The sequence below is a fragment of the Tachypleus tridentatus genome, chromosome 13 (assembly GCF_004210375.1).
Source record: "Tachypleus tridentatus isolate NWPU-2018 chromosome 13, ASM421037v1, whole genome shotgun sequence".
NCBI lineage: Eukaryota > Metazoa > Arthropoda > Merostomata > Xiphosura > Limulidae > Tachypleus > Tachypleus tridentatus.
In genome coordinates this window covers 185,984,958-186,007,277 of record NC_134837.1, presented here as the reverse complement: position 1 = coordinate 186,007,277, position 22,320 = coordinate 185,984,958, and the positions used below count along the sequence as shown (strand labels likewise).

General features: G+C 30.3%; 1 protein-coding gene across 6 annotated transcripts; it reads left to right on the top strand.

Moving 5' to 3' along the window:
* Positions 1 to 205: 205 nt before the first annotated feature.
* LOC143236612 (growth factor receptor-bound protein 2) lies at positions 206 to 20,134 on the top strand. Of its 6 annotated transcripts, none has more exons than XM_076474934.1 (7): positions 206 to 487; positions 1,914 to 2,057; positions 6,876 to 6,973; positions 7,479 to 7,598; positions 8,984 to 9,149; positions 11,802 to 12,010; positions 18,583 to 20,134. In XM_076474934.1, the coding sequence occupies exons 2-6, from the start codon at positions 1,980 to 1,982 to the stop codon at positions 11,973 to 11,975; spliced, it is 636 nt and encodes a 211-aa protein (XP_076331049.1). In that variant the 5' UTR covers positions 206 to 487; positions 1,914 to 1,979; the 3' UTR covers positions 11,976 to 12,010; positions 18,583 to 20,134. The 6 variants fall into 6 exon arrangements, with proteins under 6 accessions (XP_076331049.1, XP_076331048.1, XP_076331050.1 ...); XM_076474935.1 differs by lacking the exon at positions 206 to 487 and adding an exon at positions 498 to 542; XM_076474937.1 differs by lacking the exon at positions 206 to 487 and adding an exon at positions 578 to 706.
* Positions 20,135 to 22,320: the final 2,186 nt, after the last annotated feature.

The window sequence follows — 22,320 nt, the reverse complement described above, 5'->3', positions numbered from 1 at the left end:
AAATTCAATAATGTTTCTTATCGTCTGGCACATTCAAATTTAACACATTCTTTCATTATTATCACCAAATTAGGTGAACGCCCATCATTTAAGGGTCAGCAATTCACTTTTTTTGTTAACGACTTCATTCAGAGCGCCCCCTTCACTAACCTTCAAAAGCCATATATTCTTTCAACCGTGACATTACTTTTCAAACAAATAGTTCAATTGCAAATAAATCGTTTACCCTTGTCGTTATTACAACTTTATATTAATACGTATTACCAAATTTATAGTTTATACGTGATATTTTGAAGTAATGTTTGTACACATTTCGAACAAACGTAATTATCTTGACGTCAGAAATTCTTGTGACTGACATGATAAACATATAACTGATACGTCTTCAAAAGGAGAGATAGAAGGGTTTAGCTATATCTTTGTACACACCCTATTGCTGTTTTCAGCGCCAGATATATTTTTATCGTCGATAGACGGCAGTGTAAAAGTGAGTCGAATATAACTTATTTGTAGTCGAGAGTTACTAATATTTTTGGCATGTGGTATGGCATGTAATATTAGCAGTAATATACTAAAAATGTAGATTGTGATATGTGCGACCTGAGTTTGCTTTATTTTGTTATAATTTACAGACTGCAGTTATATTGTATCATTAACATGAGTTTCTTTCTCCTAATACTAATTGTAACAGAAATATTAATTCGTAGTACACGCATTTCTTATTATTTTTAGTTTTACTTTAAAATGTTTATCGTTTGGTTTTTGTAATTGTTCAGAGTTCTCAAAAGTGGTACACCACTGACTGAAACCAATTCGTTGATATTTTAGTTTTGTTTTATTCATTCACAGTAAATAAAATAATAAATGTCTATTAATGATAGACATTTTCTATAATTTAGAATAATTTGGCAAATGTTCTTTTATTACGGATTTCTGCACAGTTTTGTGGTTAAGGAAATCTTCAAATGTAAATTTTTTTCTTCAATGAAATGGAAAGAGTTGGAAACAAGATAGGAGAACCTATTAACCACTATATAAAGAGTCGGTATATTTGCTTACAGTAATCGTCATCACCAAGTGTTTGTAAAAAATGGATGCTTTGAAAACTAATTATTAATCAGTACAATATATTGATGGAGATTTGTTTTTTTTAAAGGATCTTTGTTTGGGTAATGAGATTGTACATAACTTGCACTTCACTTGAAGCAATGAAATGAAAGTATAATGAAGCTCTTATTTTCTGAAGTCATAACCACTGTTATTTCTTTAGATTTGTGTATTTTTGTTCACTTAAAAATTTGGGAAAACATCCAATTTAGATATACTACTACTAAATGGTGTAGTCATTTTAAAGTTATAAAATGTTGGTTTTCTAAGTTATTTTCCCTTGCTTGACAGTACTAGAGTTTCATAAATTTTAGACACTTAAAAAAGATGTTTTATTCATTTTAATTAACAAAAAAGCTGTGATTCAAGTTTTGATGTTTAGGGTAGTTATTAAAAATATTTCCTATGTGTATTGAAAGGGTTGATGGTAGACACTTAATATGATTGTTAGTAGTATAAACTTTTAAAATTATAACTACTTGATTTTTTGAGGCAGAATAGTTTACTTTTTAGGACTAGTTGTTGCTGGATAAGTTACTGATTGATATATTTATGTCTTGCTTTATATTCTTGCCCACAAAAGGTGTATTTCATCCATGTTAATATTGGCAGAAGAACTACAAAGTTCAGGTTTATGTTTATGATATGATATTTATTAAAGTAAATACTTGTTTTGTTGCAAAGAGAAAACAAAGGAGATATTTCATCTGCAGTTTGTGTTACTTCCTTTATAGAAGTATCTGAATATGCTCATGAAAACAAAGTTTATCTCTGTTATTACAACTATTCTATTTCCTCGATGACAGGTGTCTTTTAGAAAAAACAACAACGGTAAGATATTTGAAGTTTCTGAAAACTCTCATTTGGAGAGAATGGAGGCTATTTCGAAGCATGATTTCACAGCAACGGCAGATGACGAACTCAGCTTCTGTAAAGGACAAATTCTCAAGGTAAATCCAAGTATTTCAGTAGTTTTTATTTACCTCAAGTACCTGAAACTTTGGAGAAAATATCTTAGTGTTGTATGATGTGTGAGTAAATAACAAAATGTATTAAACAACAGTTTTTATTCAGCTCTGTAATGTGATGATATCTATTAGTTATTAAACCTTTGGATGTAGGCATGTAGCAACAGATTCCTACAGTTTCTGATCAGATGTAAGGAGTTAGTTTTAGATTTTTTGATTCTATAATGTCAGTAAAACTTACCTTGCTAGAGAAGTTTCATTATACATGTTTTTCTAGTTGAAGGTAACTTGTATATCTTTTTCTTTGTATTGTTTAAATTGGTGGAAGTTCAACCATCACCAAGCCTTTTCTTTGGCTGATTCTCTTCTGAATGTTTTAATTTGTTTCTTAATCAAGTACAGATTGAAACCTTTAAGTAGTTGAGATTAAGTTGTGAATACTTGTTGAAATGTCTTAAATTATTTGTTGGCTGATTGGCATGAAGTATGTTTATGGCAGTTATTTGATTACTTATGCTCATAATTATGTATTTGTGACAGAAAAATACTAAGCTTTTATAAACAAAAATTGAATTCTCTTGGAGACAAATCACTACAACATCTACCCAGGCAGCACGAAAACTAACAATTATTATTCTTAACTTTGTATCTCAGAATGGCTGGTATGGGTATTAACACTTTTATTGATAAGGAGAGAACAACATTTCAACCTTCCTAGGTCATCTTCAGGTTAAGACCTAGGAGGGTTGAAACGTTCTTTCCTTATCAATAAAAGTGTTAATACCCATACCAGTTGTCCCGAGATAATTTTCATTTCAAGTGGATTTCTTATCTTTAAGTATTCTTAACTTTGTTTAATGCAAAGTGGCATTTATCATGAGACATTTCTAAAAAACATGAATAAAATCATGATCTGTGTTTCTAGAACTTAACTTTTATTAGCTCAGAGTTTTACTATTGTAGTTTTCTTTTATTTGCATTATGAACATCATACTTGTGTTTGCTAGTCCTATCGTTTTCACTGTCAAATATGAAAAAATAAAATGTATCAATATTATTAATTCCTTTAACATCTTTGAACACCTGAACTGGATCCCTTTTAACTCCTTTCCTTCAAGAAAAAAATAATTTTGGAGATATTAACCTATCCTTCTATGAAAACGTTTTCGTCCTACTCATCTGAATCTTCTAACAATTTGATGCCTTTCCCATGGTAAGTAGTCTAATACTGATCACAATATTCCAAATTTGGTCTAACCAGTGACCTGTACAGTGAAATTATAACCTATTTAGAAATCTTCAGCATCACTGTAGGTACAACCTAAAATCTTGTTTGTCCTGCTACTAACAACAGCACATTGCTTGAGTGACTTAAAAGAATGATGAACTGTTATTCCAAGATCCTTTTCTTTTGTAACACAGTTGATGTTATTTTCATCAAAATTATATTGAAATTATGATCAACCAAATCTCATCAGAATAATTTATAGACCATTCATCTGTGTCTTTGATGGAGGTCAAATAGAGTAAATGTCTGAGCAGTGAATCATTAAGACCTCATCTGTAAAATTAATTCAGTTTCAGTGAACTCTGTTTAGAAAAGCCCTTTACTTACTTCCATCCAGCCAGTTTTCCAACCAGTGGTTAGGATGCTTGACTCGCAAGCTAAGGGTCGAGGCTTCAAATCCCAGTCATACCAAACATACTTGTTCTATCAGCCATGGGGACATTATAATGTGTTGATTGGTCCCACTGATCTTTGGTAAAAGAGTAACCTAAGAATTGGCAGTGGGTGGTGATGACTAGCTGTTTTTCTTCTAGTCTTTCCCTGCTAAATTAGGGATGGCTATTAAAGGTAGCCTTTGTGTAACTTTGCATGAAATTCAAAACAAACAAACCAGTCAGTTTGTTTGAATTTATTTAATTGTTTTGTTAACCTTTGTTTTCATCTATCATTTATTCAAGATGAGGAATACTGCATACATCTTCAGTAGTAAAAACTGAAGAAAAAGTATACTTTAACCCTTAAACAGCAGCATTGTTGTAGATAGCAGTCATCATCAACTAATGCTGGGTATGACAAGGGATGGGAAAGGATCCTATACCCACCCTAACATTTTAAAACATTGCTACTGTTAATTTTTATATTTTCAGTCGATCTTTTTCCTGACATCTGTTTGGATGCCTTGTTTTCCCATTTCACCAACTTTCTCAATCTTCTAATAATCTTCCATAATCCCATTCAATTTAATTTTTTTTTTAATTTGAGATGTTTTTCTTTAATTTTATCTCTCGTAACCTTTGTGAGCCAACCTGCAGCTTTACATGCAGCTACTCTTTTCTTTCTGTAAGGAATGTATTAGTTTTGAATAATGAAAATTTTTTTCTTTAAATACTCTCCACATTTTCTCAGTGTATTCAAATAACTGAGCTGTCCAGTTCACAACAGATAACTGTTGTTGCATCACTTCAGAATTTACTTTTTTTAAAATTTGGAATTAAAATATCATTGTTCTTGATTTCCATATGCAACAAAACATTGAACTTAATACAGCAGTTATCACTTTTGTGTATGAACTTTATAGCAGATTGTCAGAGATTCAGTGTACAATGACTTCAGGCTTTTTAATTGACATTTTTCAAACCAAGACTTTTGTTTTTTCTGGGTTCATGCCTTCAGTAACAAGAAACTTGAAAGTTCCACAACAAAATTTGTTTTTCACTGGTTAGAATGTTTTTGTTTTTTTTCCTCAGAAAGCTAATTTATGTTGTATGATGACCATAGGCAATTCTAATAATTTATAGATCTGTAGACTTTGATTAAAAATCTTGTGCAAATGCTCAGAAATCAAAAGAACTTAGTTTTATCCATGAACAGTATAGCTCAACAAATAGCTGACATTTATAACTGTACAGTGTAAGGACTGGATAGCGTAGTTCAACAGAGAGCTGATGTTTTGGATTGCGCAGTGCAAGGACTATATAGTGTAGCTCAACAGATAGCGGATGTTTTGGATTGCATGGTATAGTTCATTATAGTTTACAGTGACCTTTAGCTCTAGAGCTATTTCAAGTCTGTTATCTTTCAACTAACATTTTATCACATGTTTATTATTATGAATATCATATTGTCTGTTACTTTCAATTTGATGGAAATGTTATTTAAGGTTCATGAATAATTTTACCTTCTTTGGTCCTAAAATTAATATTTGTAAATATATTTTGTCAGTAATTGCAGAGGGAATTGGTAGCAACTTAGAAAGAACAGACTTGTTCAGTATTGGATTTTGTATAGGTAGAAATAGCCATACACCAACCCTTATTTTTGGAATTTTCACTAAATCTTACAAGTATAATGAAAGCAAATTTGAGTTTATAAAGAAAAGTATGGATAGATATGTACATAACCTTGCTAGCTATAGTGATATAGAAAGTTTTAAAGCTTACAAAATATATAAAAACAAGAAAGCCAAAAGTATGAAAGCTGAGTTACTTAAAACAAACTTTATTCCTGTTTTTGCCAATCACTGTAGTTATGTTAGTCTGACCCAAAGTATGGATAAAATGTTTAAATGTTTAGGTAACTTAGTTTGTGTCCTATTTATTAGCTATATTTCTGTGCACTAGCAATAGCAAGTGTGGTGTGTTTGTACTCAATTTTATTACTTATAACAAACTTAACCAACCTACCCCTTTGTCTAACTATATGCCCAAAGTATCACATCATCTATTTTATATATACTAGTATTGTCTTTTGTACAAGAAAGAAATAATTAGGACCATAGACAGAAGACTTTCTTGAAATAATTAGAGGAATAAGGTTTAACCTTCTTTATGTATGCTTGTGTGGAACATTCACTAATTTTTAGTTTCTCCACAAACACAGATTTAGTAATTTAGAGAACTTTATAAGTGTCATTGCCCCCCAGTGGCATTGTGGTATGCCTGGGGACTCGCACAGCTAGAAACCAGGTTTTAAAACTTGTGATGGGCAGAGCACAGATAGCTCATTGTATAGCTTTGTGCTTAATTCCAAAAGAAACAAACATGCTCAGCTAATACTGTGAAATAATTATTGTTAATATTCTGACATTTTAAAGGTGGTGTTTAAAGAGGTAATTTTAGGGACATCATTTTGTTTTCTCACGACTCATACTTAAGAATGATTAGAATACATTGATTCTTCAACTAGGTATCCATTCCTTTATTGTTCTATTTTAATAATCAAAGAACAACAGTTGCATGTTGTCAGATGTATTTTTTCACCATCAATAAACAGTGAGGTCTAAAATTATGAAAATTAGTTTAGAACTGATGAGACAATATTATAAAAGTTACTTGACAAAATATTTTTATATCACAAATCTATATTTTACTGTTTAATGTTGTCTCATGAATATGTACTGAAAGTATTTGCCACTGTTTTATGAATTTCCAAACTTAGGCTTAAATGTACCAGCTGTAAACATGTCATTCATGTTTACATCACTATTAGTCATGATACACTTGTTTTACAGTTTACTTTTGTACTTCGAACTGTATGGTCCAAGAGAAGTTTGTGAAGGTGATATAAGCAGTGAGCTTTAGTTTTACTCAGCTGATACTGTGCAATGATCGTTGTTCATATTCAGACATTTTAGAGGTGGTTTATATTGGCAGATGTTTGTTTTGTTCTGTTTTGTTTTCTATTGGTTTTTTTATGGCTGCCATACTCAGTGATTATATGTAGTTTGAAATATTAAAAAAATATGGATATGGAACCATTGTACCTGTTCATTACTTACATTATGTTCAATTTAGGTTTTGAATGTTGAAAATGACATGAACTGGTATCGAGCGGAACTTGATGGGGCTGAAGGACTTATACCGAGTAACTACATTGAAATGAAGAAGCATGAGTAAGATCTTATCTTTTGTAGATAGTGGAACATTCTAGCTACAAATTATCCTTAATGTGATGCACATACTATCTATGTAATGTGTAATAGTGTCTGTGTTTAGTTAGCCTTGTAGAGACTCAGTATTAACATTTTGATTCCAATGATTATGTTTGTTATGTATTTGAATGTTTTCAAAATCATTATCAGGAAGAGAAGTTGCTTTAATGAAAACAAATATCCTCTTATCAAGTGTTTTATGACCTGTGACTGACAGTTTCAATCTTATCAAGTGCTTTATGACCCATGACTGACAGTTTCAATCTTAACTTTGTTTTTTTACTTTCTTTTATTTCTTCTGTATACCAGCCAAAAAGACAAATCTATAGTAGTTTTACTTTCTTTAAGGATTAGGTCCATTAGATGGCAGAGGTGATATTAGCATGAAGTGACCTGTCCAGTTAATCTTTTGAACCAAATATTTAAGACAGGAAAAAAAAGTTTCACTTTTATTTTTGTTTTACAGCTGGTATTATGGCAGAATTACAAGAGCAGATGCTGAGAAACTACTTCTAAATAAACATGAAGGAGCGTTCCTCATCCGAGTTAGTGAGAGCTCTCCAGGGGACTTCTCTCTTTCTGTCAAGTGTGTTGTTTTTTTGTGCATGTGTGAAAAATTAATTCTTTTTATTACCAAGGTATTCTACATGCCTTTGTTCTGTAAGATGTGTCTAGAATATTCTTGAATATGTTTTTACCCAACTCTGTGCATTAAAACATATTTATAATATTATGTGTACATTAATAATGATGTAGAATTTGGCTCATGTAATGCATTTTATTCCTAAAAATATGACAGTATATAATGCATTTCACTGAATAAAATATTGAATGTTTTGATACCACTAAAACAGACCTACTTTTAACAGATAGGCACATGTTTAGACAAACTGTACATCTTGAATGAATAATACTGTCAGTTAAAAAAAAAAAAAAAACCCTAAATGGTCACAAAATTACTCCAAGATATCAAGTAAACAATCATGAACGTTGGATAAAAGAATTCATGTTTTTGTAGTTTCATTAATATTAAATTTTTGGTTCTCTCAAAGTAAAGTATAATAAACAATAGAAGCTGATCTGTCAGTCAAACATGTCGGTATATAATAAACAAGTACTGTAACAAATGAAGCTGATCGACCATGCACATTAACATACGAAGGTGTGAGAAATCATGGTACAGAAGGATGCCCTGATTTTAAGAACAGGAATATTGTGCTCCTGCTGGTTTGTTAACATTTTACAACAGTAGAAAAGCAACTAGATATGTAGCTTAAATGTTCTACAGGGCTTATGGGTTTTAAATGGTTTTCACACAATCACTAGTATAAAACATGTTCTAGTCCCATTGAACAAAATATGTAGAGGTGGAATGTGTATCAAAAGAAAGTAACATTGTGACGTGAAAATTCTTGATTATTTTAATGGCAGCTAAAAGTTTGAGCCATCTCTGTTCAAATTAATACTAGTATGTTCCTGCCTGCAGTAATAGTTGAACAAAAAAATGTTAAACGTTTTTTCATAAAAATCTCTAGATTCCCAAGAATTCACTACATTATTAGACTGGTTAAAAAAAAGGGCTAGTTATTTGTGTATTTTGATTAATTTTGTGAAAGCTAGATAGCTCAGTTTGACTGGATAGTGATATTTAGTAGACAATAAATGATTGAAGACTTTTTTAATATGTTCTTGTAATACCCCTACAGTTGTTGTTTTTTTCATTACTGTAATGTAAGTAAGAGTAAATGAGTCACCTCAGATGAGAACTAATGTGTTCTTAGAGGTAACAAGCAATATACAAACAAAGTAATTGTTACTATAGATGTATTGACTAGGAAAGAACCTACATTATAAGTTTAGTTCTTATTGTACTGTAGGTGTGGTGACTGGAAGGGACTTGTGTTTAGTTGTTGTTGTGCTGTAGGTGTGGTGACTGGAAGGGACTTGTGTTTAGTTGTTGTTGTGCTGTAGGTGTGGTGACGGCGTTCAACACTTCAAAGTTTTGCGTGATTCTCAGGGAAAGTTCTTTTTGTGGGTAGTGAAGTTTAACTCTCTAAACGAGCTGGTAGAATACCATCGATCTGCATCTGTAAGCCGTAGCCAAGACATCAAGTTGAAGGACATGCATCCTGAAGAGGTTTGTATTCCTGAAGAGAGTGTATTATTTATTTTGTAATAGTTCAAAGTATAAAAAAGCTTAAATAATAAGTGAAACATTTTTTTAGTTTTTTTTATTAATAAAATATTAATTTATATATAAGGATAAGTGTATATTGCATTACAAACTTGTTTAAAGTACCAAATTGTGTGGATATGGTTCTGTTGTTTGATCCTACTGTTGCCAACAAACAAATCCTGACCTGTACTTTCATGCTGTGGTTTTGTTATTAAAGTGTCAGCAAGTGTGACATGATTGTAATAAATTAATACTTGTCTTGTGATGTAAGTATAATTCTGTTTATTGTTTAATACTACATTCTTCCATTGTTGGCAGTGAATTTCACACAGTGCAGACATCATGAGGCCAGTTGGGAAACAATAAATACAGTAGTAGCTGAAAAACTATTTATATAAAACATGTAAAATCATAAAGGAATAAATGAAGACTGTGTAAAAATGTAATAGGCTTAACAATTAAGGCTTAAAGCAAGTATAATTAATTAGTTAATTTTTACGAGCATGGTGATCAGGTTTAGCTCTATGTTTCAATTATTCATTATCTTTTATTCCACATAAACCAATATTCTATTTATATAATACTGCTGTAAAATTTATATGGCATTTCACATTTTAATAGTATTTGAAAGTAAATTTGTTTTTTTCTCATTTTTATTACTAGCTTGAATTTAATTTTTAGTAATGGCTGATTGTTTTTATAAATCACATATTGAGATAATATTTCATACAGCATCTAAAAATGAGATTTTGACCTAATCTGTTATTTAGTCTTTTTCATTCCACTATAATCCCATCTAGGATTGGAGTCAGTTTGTTGGATGTTTTATGGTAGCCAATAATTTTCACTCTTAAGTGTCTGTCTGTCATTTATTATTTAATATATTACTTTTAACATTCATATTTCATAAATATTTTTATACATTTTAAATATATTATAACCCATTATGTTAATTTACACATCTGCCCAGTGTAGTTATTCTCTGTTTAGAAATGTAAAATGACCTCTCATACGTTCTCTTTCAACCTACAAAATTTACAGGTGTTACAAAACCTTGCAGTAAATTTATTAAATATGTTTTTAAAAAACTGGAATTGTTTGATTACAGAGAGTGAAGTATCCATAATTATTTATTTAAATTTGAATAGATTTTCTTATGTTCTAAAGTTATGAATATAATGGAAACAAACAGTTTAACTTTCTTCTATTGTTCTAATAATTATACTGTTGAGAATTTATTATTAGAACACTTCTTGCTATCGTTTGGGGGTGATGAAACATCTGTCCCTCACTGTAGGGTGCCTGTTGTCGTCAGGCAGGAGGGCAACAAAAAACGTCTGCCACTTACTGTAGATTGCCTGTTGTCGTTGGGGGGGGAGACAACACATCTGTCACTCACTGTAGGTTGCCTGTTGTCATCAGGGGGGCGATTAAAACGTCTGTCTCTACAGAAATGGATTATAATCTGTCTTTAATACTGTCTGTCACCATCGGTTTTGGGAAGGGTATGTACATTACAATGCAAGAGTAGAAAATTCAATTTTTGATATTTTGTGTTTCAATAATTAAACATGGGATACAACACTAGAAAAATACAAAATGGACATCTTTTTGCTTTTGTATTTGGTATTTCAAGTTTTTATTCATAATAAATGTGTTTTGATATTTTAGGCTTATTTAAGTTTCTTTTCAAACTGTGAGAAGTGATTTTATGTCAAACAAGTGAATAACTTTATTTTTTAAGTGATTTGTTCAAAAAGGATGGTAGATGTGGATTACATGATAAAACTATGCTGTGTTTTGGAAGAGTTTCAGTTAATACGTTTGATAATGTGTGATGAAACCATTCTCTGACATTCAATATAATATTTAGTTTTGTTTGATTATTGTACATCCAGAACTTGTTAACTTTCATAAGTTAGTTATTTCTGTGTTTAGGAGGATGTGCTGAAACATGTTTAACATCTGTAGCTTAACGTAAAGATGAAATATTTATTAATCTGAAGAATGAGAAGTTAAGAATATGATATGAGAAACATCTGTGAATTAAGATAAGTTTTCATACAGATATGTTAAAGTCACTGTTTAATAAGTAACACTTGTGTGAGTTTTTACACAGATGTATTAATGTCAACATTTGATGAGGAAAATTTCATTGTAAATATTTGTGTATTATTAAATGTTGACTTTATTTCTTTAATACATCTGTGTGAATGTTGGAACTTTGTACATTTAGACATGTATTTTTTTCAGTTACGTAATATATATTTGTGTTACTTATTGCTAGAATAATGATAAATTATGTTAGTAATTTGTGTAATATACAACTATGGATATGGTGACGAGTTAGTGACAGTTATTGCATTAGAAAAATTTTGTTCTTGTCATATTAATGTACACAGTAATATTCATATGAACAATTGGTATTGTGCTGTTAAACATCTGAACTTATTTAGTATTTTAATTTCTATTTGAAAAACAAAATATTTAATGTACACTTGAAGTCAGTTGTTTTGTTGCAATATCTTAAAGTGATTTGCACAAATCAGGGTTTAGTACCTCTTGTGGATTTATCAGTATTTCATTTTACCTATTTCATATTTTTTTCTGTAGTTTTTGGTACAGGCTCTATATGATTTCCAGGCCCAGGAATTGGGTGAACTAGAATTCAGACGAGGTGACATTATCACAGTTACTGAACATTCAGATTCTAACTGGTGGAAGGGAGAGATTGGGTCTAGGAGAGGGTTTTTCCCTGCAACCTACATTGTTCCTTATCACACATAGTAATATATTGGACATGAAGTTGAAGAAACTCCAAAGTAAGCTGTAACAATTTAAGAAAATTCTATTTTCTCTGCTGAAATGGACTAATATTAACTATTTGGATATAAAAGTTATAACTCTTCCTTATTCACTTTACATGTCTTGGATTTACTGAGTTGTTATAACTTAAATGCTTTTTTTAAGTGTCTTTTTTTTAAACTTTTTAAAGTGTTTTTGTGTGTGTGTGCACCATTTTGAAAGTTTTACTCTGTGAGAGATGTTGGTATATTAAAAGTAACACAGTATCTATCAGCTGTGAATTAGTATTACAGTAAACCACTGAGTGGAAGTGTACCATTAAAGCTTACTGTTCCACTTATTGTTGTGTACAAAAGCATTCTAATAATGCTTATTTATTCATTTATTTAAGAAAAGATAAAATTATCCTGTTCTAAAGAATATTATAGATTATCTCTGAGGAGATATTAATAAGTTTCTTGTGTAGATTTATATTCTGATTTTCTTAAAATTTCATTAAAGTCCAATATAACTTACATAAAAGTGTAACTAGTACGAAGGAACATAAGGTATCAGTGAGTTTATGTAAGTTTAAAAATTATTATTATAGTCAAATCAAAAGCTACACATGATGTATGTGAACTTTAAAGATTTGGTTATTGAAACTTAGTTTTATAGTTGATTGACTCAGAAATCTTGAATATTCAACAGTTCACTTAGTGTCATGTTGAAAATGGTACCATGAACTTTGGAAGGATTGTGTATGTTATTATAATACCTCATTTTGTTTTTTCTTTTTTATACAAGAATATCTTAAGATAATCTCTTATGTATAAGTGTACTACCATCTCCTAATATGAAACAATTTTTACACATTTTATTTTTTTCTAAATGTGAAAAGTTTACATTTTATAATGATTTAGTAAAACCACAGAATGTAGGTGGAAATATAAATCTTCTGTGATGCTTTTCTGAGATAGTGAAGTTGCCAAACATGTGACTGGAAATTATCATTCTTCATAACTCTTAGAAAGTGTTTTAAATTGTTGAAACAAGAATAACTTGTTGTACATCACAGATATCTAACATAGTTACTGAAAATCAAAGTGTTAGTATAGATGCCAACTTAGTTAACTTTCTATATTACAGACAACATTTCGAAACAACCTGTTAATGCAGGCATTAATTACCATTGCTTCATTTCACTGAGAGTTGCCATAAACATAAGAAATATAAGCTGTATTATGTATAAGCTTCTGAATCTAAGCAGTACCACTGCTTCTTATAGAGACTTGTTATGTTTACATATTATTTATTTATTTAACAGCTCGATTCTTTATAAGGCTAGAAGTGTAGCCAGTACTATCCCTGCATGTCACTGAGAGTTGTTAGGTACTTAACAGTTCAACTATGTACTAACGTAGTTCTATCACTTACTCTTGAGAATTGTTATGAATTGGATATCCTTAAGTAGCTTCTTCATTTCACCTAGAGTAGTCCTCTGGTAGCTGAGTGGGAACTCTGAAGGCTTACAATGCTAGAAACCTTGTTTCAATACCTGTGGTTGGCACAGCAGACCTGTGCAGTTTTACACTAAACTACAAACAAAGCACCCATAGTAATACTTCTCTTACTAGTTGAAACTTTCAATAAATATATTAAGTTTGAAACTTTCAGAGCAGACAGCTTAATGAAACATTACAGTTTTATAGTGCAATAATGTTAATGTATTATTATACTACCTTGTCTAAAAGGCTTAATATATTTCCAAGTTTACCATTACACCCCTAGAGTCTGGTGACATAGGTTAATTACTGGAAGAAAGTGGAACATTTTAAGATGATTATACTATTAAAAATGGCAGTCACAAGTGATAAAATATTATCTTGTCTTTTTGCCTATCTATATAATGTTGAAACATCAAAACTTAAACACACAAAATTGGTTGGTTCTGTGAACCACTATTATACAAAATAAAGTGTTATTTTGTACTTTAACAGGTAAGGTATCTGGATTTATTAAACATATAACGTTATGAAAATTCTGATAAAAAATATCCAATTTTGATGATTATAACACTGTCATAACATATCTTTTAGTAGTAGCACAGTATTGCAATTTATCCTTTTACAAGCAGTTTTTGACATGACATTAGACACTATTTTTTATTCAAACATCATAAACAAAGATGTGACAGGTATATATGTGCCTTTACAGCTATGGTCATGGGTAAGACTACTAACCAAAGTGTGACTTCCAATCAACACATCCATACAGGAAGTACTAAGTGCTTATACAGCCATTAAGTAAATTATATTTATTGTAATAAGAAGTAATGATATCCTAAATTTATTTTTGTTTCACTCAGAAAAAATCAGTATATATATTTTGCTTTTCATTACAAAAGTATTTAGAGCTAAACGCTAAACATGATAAAACTGATCTGAATAATCGATTATAAAAAAACATCAGTGACTTGATCAACACTAACACAGTTCCTTTAATAAGCTAGATCTGTCACATGTACATCATATGCACTAGTATTCTATTGGATACCTGAGATTATTGCAGGTATCCTATTGGATATCTGAAAATACGTGTACAGTTTACAAATGCTTGTTAAACAAACTTGAATTATCAGATACATTTCAATCACTAGTGTAATGTCTGTCACATACATGAAAGTGTAATGTCTGTCACATACATGAAAGTGTAATGTCTGTCACATACATGAAAGTGTAATGTCTGTCACATACATGAAAGTGTAATGTCTTGAATTTGTCAATCAAAACATCTAAACATAAGTCAGTTCAATAAAGATGTTTATCTTGCAGTACATGTTGTCCAAAGTGAATAATACTGATTGTTATTTTATTACAAGTTACAGTTTTACAGTAACAAAGAATATTTTTAAAGAAGTTAAGACATTTTGATCACTTTATTGTGTCATCATTCTCAAATATAAAAGTTTTAACAGTAAAGAAAATTTTAGTATTTAAATCTACAGTCAAACAATGTATTTAAAATGTAGAATTGACAGATTATTTATTTATAACTAAACCGAAAACCTAGAATGGAATGACCATGTAAACTTGAAATAACTCTTTTTAAACTGATTCTTATTTAATGTTTAAGCAACAGTAAGAAACTGCCATTTTGGTTTGTTCACCCCACCTCCATAACTCGTCAAGATGGGAGGTTTTGAATGAATTTTGTTTTTTAGTCACTATAGACTGGCTTCATCCAGTTATTTTTAATGCTAGAATTTTTGGCTTCAAGCCTCCCTGTCTTTCTCTTCCCATTTATTATTTATATTAATATTTATTGCTGTCCCACTGGATGTTTTTATTATAATGTAATATACAAAGTTTGTTGAGTGGGTTTTGTTAATTTTACTGTTAGCTGTGTGTACTTTTTGCATTAGTTACTTTCTTTTGTTTGCTGAGCTTCTGTTAGAGAGAGTAGCTGCACTTGTTATCATTATTGTGTGTATGAAATACTCAAACATTTATAGGCGTATTTTTTTCACCTTTTATATTATTGATTGTTTTTATTTTATAGGGGTTCTTTGGGGATTAAAATATTTATAAACAAAATAATGTGGAACTTGGAGTGCAAGAAACTGTAATATGTGTAGAATTGTTTTAAATCTCAAAAACAACAATAATCATGAAATATGTATGAACACATTGTGAATATTCACACATAAATTGTATAGTGATTACACACTTTGTATAGTACAAGATCCATTTATTTTGTTTATTTTGAGCTTTAAAGTATTGCTTACATTGATGTACCTTTAGCTGGTCAGCTGTTTGTTTTGGGACTTTCTATGTATACTCAAATGTTACTTAATTTTTTGGCAGTCTATGAACTTTTTTTTTGTAATTGCAGTTTTTATGTTTCAAAAATTGCATTATATCCAGTATTAAAAAATTTCATGGAAAATCTTCATATGAAATTTTATCTTTTATTCAAATAAATGTATTTTAAATATATTTCACTATTTGAAGATTCTATTTCAATGATGTAGTGTACATGTAACTTGCAGGAGAAACTTGAAACATTATCAAAGAGAGTTACTACATGTTCAATATTGTTTTTAAAAAAATACAAGAGAAACAGATTTATAAAAAAACAAAAAAAAACTCATATTTTTATTTATGACCTAAACTTAAAGTTTCATTCATGTTTGTGTGAGGAATGGTTTTTAGTTAGATATCAATATATTTATTTACCGTGTGTTTTAACCAAGTACAAAATGGATTTGTTTTTTAATTAATGTAATGCTGAAATACATTTTGTTCTAGCTACACTTTCAACTGAAAAGAAAAATTAATAGCTGTAAGACTTAGTAAATATTATTTAAAATTATATATAATTTTATTAAATTGTTTTATTTTGTGTGCAGGGCAGATACTTTTTAATTAATTTTATTAATTGAATGCCTCCATCTACATTATAATAAAAGTAACCCAAGATATTTGTGAGATTTCAGTCAGCAAATTAATAATTAACAGAAATAAGGTTGTGACTATAGCGAAAATAAATATTTCATATTATATATATATAATATTATGGAAGTTGAAAATATTAAGAAAAATATATTTGTATACATAAAAACGTTAGTATTGTCATATTTATTGAAATAAGTTTATGTAAGAGTAATTTCTTTGGTGTAATCACCAATTTAAATTTATACCCATTAAAACATTTAATACTGTTTTGTTAAAACTTGAAAAAAAACTTTTGGTTTTGTGTAGTATTGAAAATTGTTTTAACCACCTTCAGTATATATAAATAATATATATATTTTGTTGTAGCCCTATTAATTAAGAGAATTCATTCTGTTTTGCTTATTCATATTGAGTGTAACAAGTGTGGAAACACACTGCTCCCTAGAAAGAAAAACTAAAATCTAGTGTTAACTGTAATATTAATAACCAGAAAATAATTTTCTTTTTATAGTTAGGGTTCATAAATTCTATAATGTCATAAAGTTTCAGTTAAGTATATGTGAGGATTAAATGGAAGAATAATTATCAATTCTTTTTCATGAATTTGTTGAAACAGATTTTGTTTCATTATTTCTTGATTACCTTGCATGCTTTGATCAATAATACAAAAATATTCCACGTGAAAGGTTGAAACTTGTTGTTACTGCACATTACAGGTTTTTTCAATAAGATCAAATTATTATGACTAGAATTTTGTGTATTAACATTTGACCTATAGCGTGTGTACGCACGCACGCACGCACACACACACAAAGAATGTATAAAAAACAAACCTGGAACTCACTACCACTGGTTAAAGTATCACAAATATATATTGCCTGTTTAACTTGAGAGATTATATATTATTTGTTACATTTGTTCTAAGACTTTGCTCTGATGAAAGGTTCTTAAAGAGTGCAAATTCTAGAGTAACGTTTTGTGGAACATTATAGGAGCAACAGTGCACACAAGCTATTATAGCTGGAAATTTTACAGTCAGTTGCTAAAGTATTACATTGTGAAATATTAAATATAGTGTACACTGGCTCTTATAGCCAGACTTTTCCTAGAGCCTACTGTTAAGATTTTGTTGTTAAACATTATAAAACTGCTTACACTGTGGACAAACATGTTTTGTTTTTTAACAGTTGTTACTTTGAAATGTAAAGTGTTGATAGAAGTTTTCAGTTGGTTTAGAGTGATGCTTTTCTAAATGTTCCAAAATAACTAATTAGTGCTCTTTACGTTTTTGTAATTAATTATTCAGGTTTTGTTAGTAGAATAAAGTCTAGTTTAATTGTTTATGTCTGTGATTTTTAATTTTTTTGTCCTGTTATTGGTTTTAGTTTGGGATAAAAACACTTATAGAACTTGACAGTAAATTTTCATTCAATATATTTTATATGAAGTAACGGAGTATTCTACAAATGAATTTCACAAAAAGTAAACACTATACACACGTGTAAGATCACAAAGAGATCAAGGTTTATTAATGTTACAAAAACACTGTGTGTGTATTTAACTCTCCGTAGTGGATAGTTGGTTTTACTGGAGAGCTAGACCTACAACTGTTTCTCCCTCTAAGTTCCGCTAGTACAGCGGTATGTCTCCGGATTTACAACGCTAAAATCAGGGGTTCGATTCCCCTCTGTGGGCTGAGAGGATATCATTTAAGGCCCGGCATGGCCTAGCGTAAGGAGTGCGACTTCGTAATCCGAGGGTCGGGTTCGCTGCCGCGCTAAACATGCTCGCCTCCCAGCCGTGGGGTGTATAATGTGACGGTCAATCCCACTATTCGTTGGTAAAGAGTAGCCCAAGAGTTGGCGGTGGGTGGTGATGACTAGCTGCCTTCCCTCTAGTCTTACACTGCTAAATTAGGGACGGCTAGCACAGATAGCCCTCGAGTAGCTTTGTGCGAAATTTCCAAACAAACAAACAAACCCTCTAAGTTCATTCCAGACTTACATTGTCAACATCTTGTACCAAATTGATTGGTCATTCCTAGTGAAACTTAAGGGAAGCCATTACTTCAAAATATCACCTGATTGCCACTAGAATACATGACTATTACACTTTGTATCCTATGTACAACTCTAAAAGTATCTTTCTCTTAGAAAGAAGAAAGGATTATCTGGTGTGACTGATGCAGAACAGTAGCCATGTAGAGCAGAAGGAACTCGGAAGTAATGAGATAAATACATTCTCTGTTCTAGAAACTTGAATGACTAATTACAAGGTGTCAGTACAAAGCTTTAAATTGTATTTGCTGTGAAACTGTTTCTTTCAGAAAGAATGATAGGGTTTTCAGTGATAATAAATAGTAGTTACCTTTAACAATATAAATGTTTGAAAAGAGATAGCTGTATTCATAAAGCTAACCCTAACTCCATTTAGGTGGTTAACAACAGTGGATATAGCTCCTACTTTCTACAAGTGAAATAGAAACTTGTGCATTTTCATAAATTTAGTCTAAATTATTTATTCCTCTTTCTACCAATTTTTTAATAATTTCATTTTTCTGGTGTTCCATCACTAGGTAAAACATCGTGAAAAACCATTAAGTATTATTGACAACTTAATAGTTTGAGTTAAAAATTTATAATAATATGATCATACACGTGACGAATCTCAATAGGTCAAAATATTTATATTTTTCTCGTGTTATGTGTCCATAATATTTTCTGCTTTTATTTCTTTCAATGTTGCAAGTTCTTTTTTCTAATTTTTCTTTTCCTGTTACATTTGTAGCTGATTATACTTTAACTTTTCTAAAGAAACATTATTTCTGTGTTGTAACTCCTGAAAATAGATACTTGTTTGAAAATAGTTACAATATATAAATAAAATTTGTAATAGTTTTCGTACACCACTTTTTACTTTGGAAAAATGTTTACAGCAATCTTTAAATGTTGGGAAACAGTTTATGCTAGTAGTTTCTTACAGATATAAACCTATATTCTTCTCTTGTAATGAGCATGACTTCTTGAATTACTCTAAAATTTTCCAATTGACTCATTAAACATAGCTTGAAAAACAGTTCACAAAATGGCTTTCATACAAGCTTTACTTGCACCCAGATCTTAGCTTCATTTTTATTTGATCAATATTTCACATGCATACTGTTCAATGAGATTAACATACATTTAATAAATTGATTTCCTAACATATAATTAAGAAAAAAAAAAGGAAATAGTCACAGTTGTTTCACAGGACAAGAGAAGTTAATATAATGTATAACGTAATATAACATGCTACATTTCTAGCCATGCCTAAGTAGCTCATGGAACAGCTGAGTTGTTTTTTTGTTATTTTCACAAGTATAAATTTTTAGCTCACAGATTTATCTGTTCATCTCTTGACTGATATGAAATCTAATTTCGGTTGTAGCCTCAGGAGGTCAAATGCTTTCAACTGATGTATTTGACCATGCCCAAAGCCTCGGAGATTAATTTACTTTAATTCTGCCTAAAATAAGTTAAATTTCAGGGTAGGCTGGTAGAGATTCTGATGAGTAATAAAATCTAATTGAGTATATGTGCACCCAATGTTTGTTATTGTTGGCACACAGAAATGTAGTTAATAAAAAGGCAGAAAAGATTTCATAGATTTAATGTACTCTATTCCTGTATAAAAATAAATTTAAAAAAATCAAGTACTGTGGCTTTAGAAGATTCCTTTGTTTTTTAAACTAATATGCAAGGACATTGTTTTACTTTTTGTTTCTGTATTAATAAGTTATATTTTTCAGTGATGTGCCAAATGGATCATATGCATACATTTTATTTTACTTTTTCACATGTCCATATTAAGTTTTAGCCTTTTCTCATTTTAAACCTCTAAATGTTGAAGATGGAAATCACTGCTTTGAATTCTGTTATGTTTTTCTTACCAAACAGTTTTACTCTTGGAATAGCTGTCTCAATGTTTCTCATTTCTATCACATCTTTTACTATTTTAGTGGTGCTTAAATCTTATATATAACATCTTAATATTTATAACCTGCTATGTCAACATCTTCAGGTGTGCTGGTATGTCAAAGTTATTTACTAGGGACAATAGCCACAGTACTAAATTATATATCTATAATTTACCTCACTTTTGGTTTAACTTGTACAGTTGGTAGGGCCTACAAACAGAAGGTACTTAAACCCTACGATCATCCTGATCCAGCACTGTGTGCTGGTAGTGATCTGCCAGGTTGTATGTCATCGGCTTGAAAAGATGTGTCACCTCTGTAATCTCCAAAGGTGAGAAAGTCTTTGTTTTATGGTGTAACTCTCACATGTCACATATAATGCTAGGAGGGGCAAAACAAGACACATTATACTGATGTGTAATTTTAAAGGGTCTCATTATTACTCCCACATTTTAATGTGCTAAACTACACTGAACCATTGTTGGGTTTCAGAAAGTACTCAAAGGCCATGGAAAGTATCAAAACGTTTTTGCTCATTCTAACATATCTAGCCAGGAGGGTGGGGGAAGAGATGGATAAAACTCACTTTAAAAGTGAATTTATGAAATATGTTCTTTCAAGCATGATTTAATTAAATAAATTATTTACTGCAGTTGTACCATAAGTACAAAAAATGAAGGGTTAAAGTGAATAATTGTAAGTTATATCTGTTTGACTTACAGCATAAGAGAAAACAAAAACATCCTATAAAATGGTAGTGTGCACATGAATTTGTTTTTCTGTACACATTACATTTGGTTTATGTATGTAAAATTAATCTGGGGAGGCAAAAACATTTAGATGGGCAAATGCCCTCCCTTTTCACCCTGTAGAGCTGTCACTGGTCACATAGTATTTATTTTAAATGTAGCACACATTACCATCCTCCTGTTGGTAACATGATGTATGCATATATATATGTGGGTTTCAGCATCATGTGTTTCAGGTAACTCTAAGATTTCTGATTTCCCAATTACTTTGCACTGTAAACCATAATATATAAATCTAACTGAATCTTTAAAAATCACAAAATATCAACCCTAGTTATTTTCACTATTAAAAATATATTTGTGATGCAGTTGCAAAAAAATGTTATATATTTAACACTGAATTTAGAAACGTTTGTCTTCTTAATTAAAATATTACTGTAGACATGGTAATAGTTAGTAACACAAAAACAAATTAATTATCACACTATCTAATCACACACGTAATAATTACTTTTATAAATGTTTAATAACAAAGCTATTCCTTATACAGACATTAAACTCTATCTACAAGACTTTGAAGAACAAGGTAACATTTAAGTAGCATGTACTTAAACTGATAAATACTTGTACCTGATTGGATACTTGTACTTAAGCTGGTAAACTCTTATACCCAATTGGATGATTGTTATACTTTATAAGGTATGGTAATAATTATTATGAAATCATGAATGCAGTGCGAGTAAAATGTACAAAAATGTATGGGTTTAGAGAGTTTAAAATACTGGATAGAAGAAAATCAAATTGAAATAATACATTTGACAAATAGTTGTTTTTTTTTGCAACTTTTAATGACTGCTCATTATGAGACAAATATACATGTGAAAACTTCCACTGATTTCATTATATTCAGATAGAATATATGAGTAACCAGTGTAGCACACAAAGAGTTGTTGGTTCTACTTTCTCTGTTTCATTGTAAATGTTTAGTACATAAAGTTATGTATCCTATTGTCATGTAATTTCAATAAACTATGGCAAAACAAAGAGTTGTTGGTTCTACTTTCTCTGTTTCATTGTAAATGTTTAGTACATAAAGTTATGTATCCTATTGTCATGTAATTTCAATAAACTATGGCAAAACATAATTGTGTCGGTACATGTTTACACGTCCCCTGCTGGTACAGTGG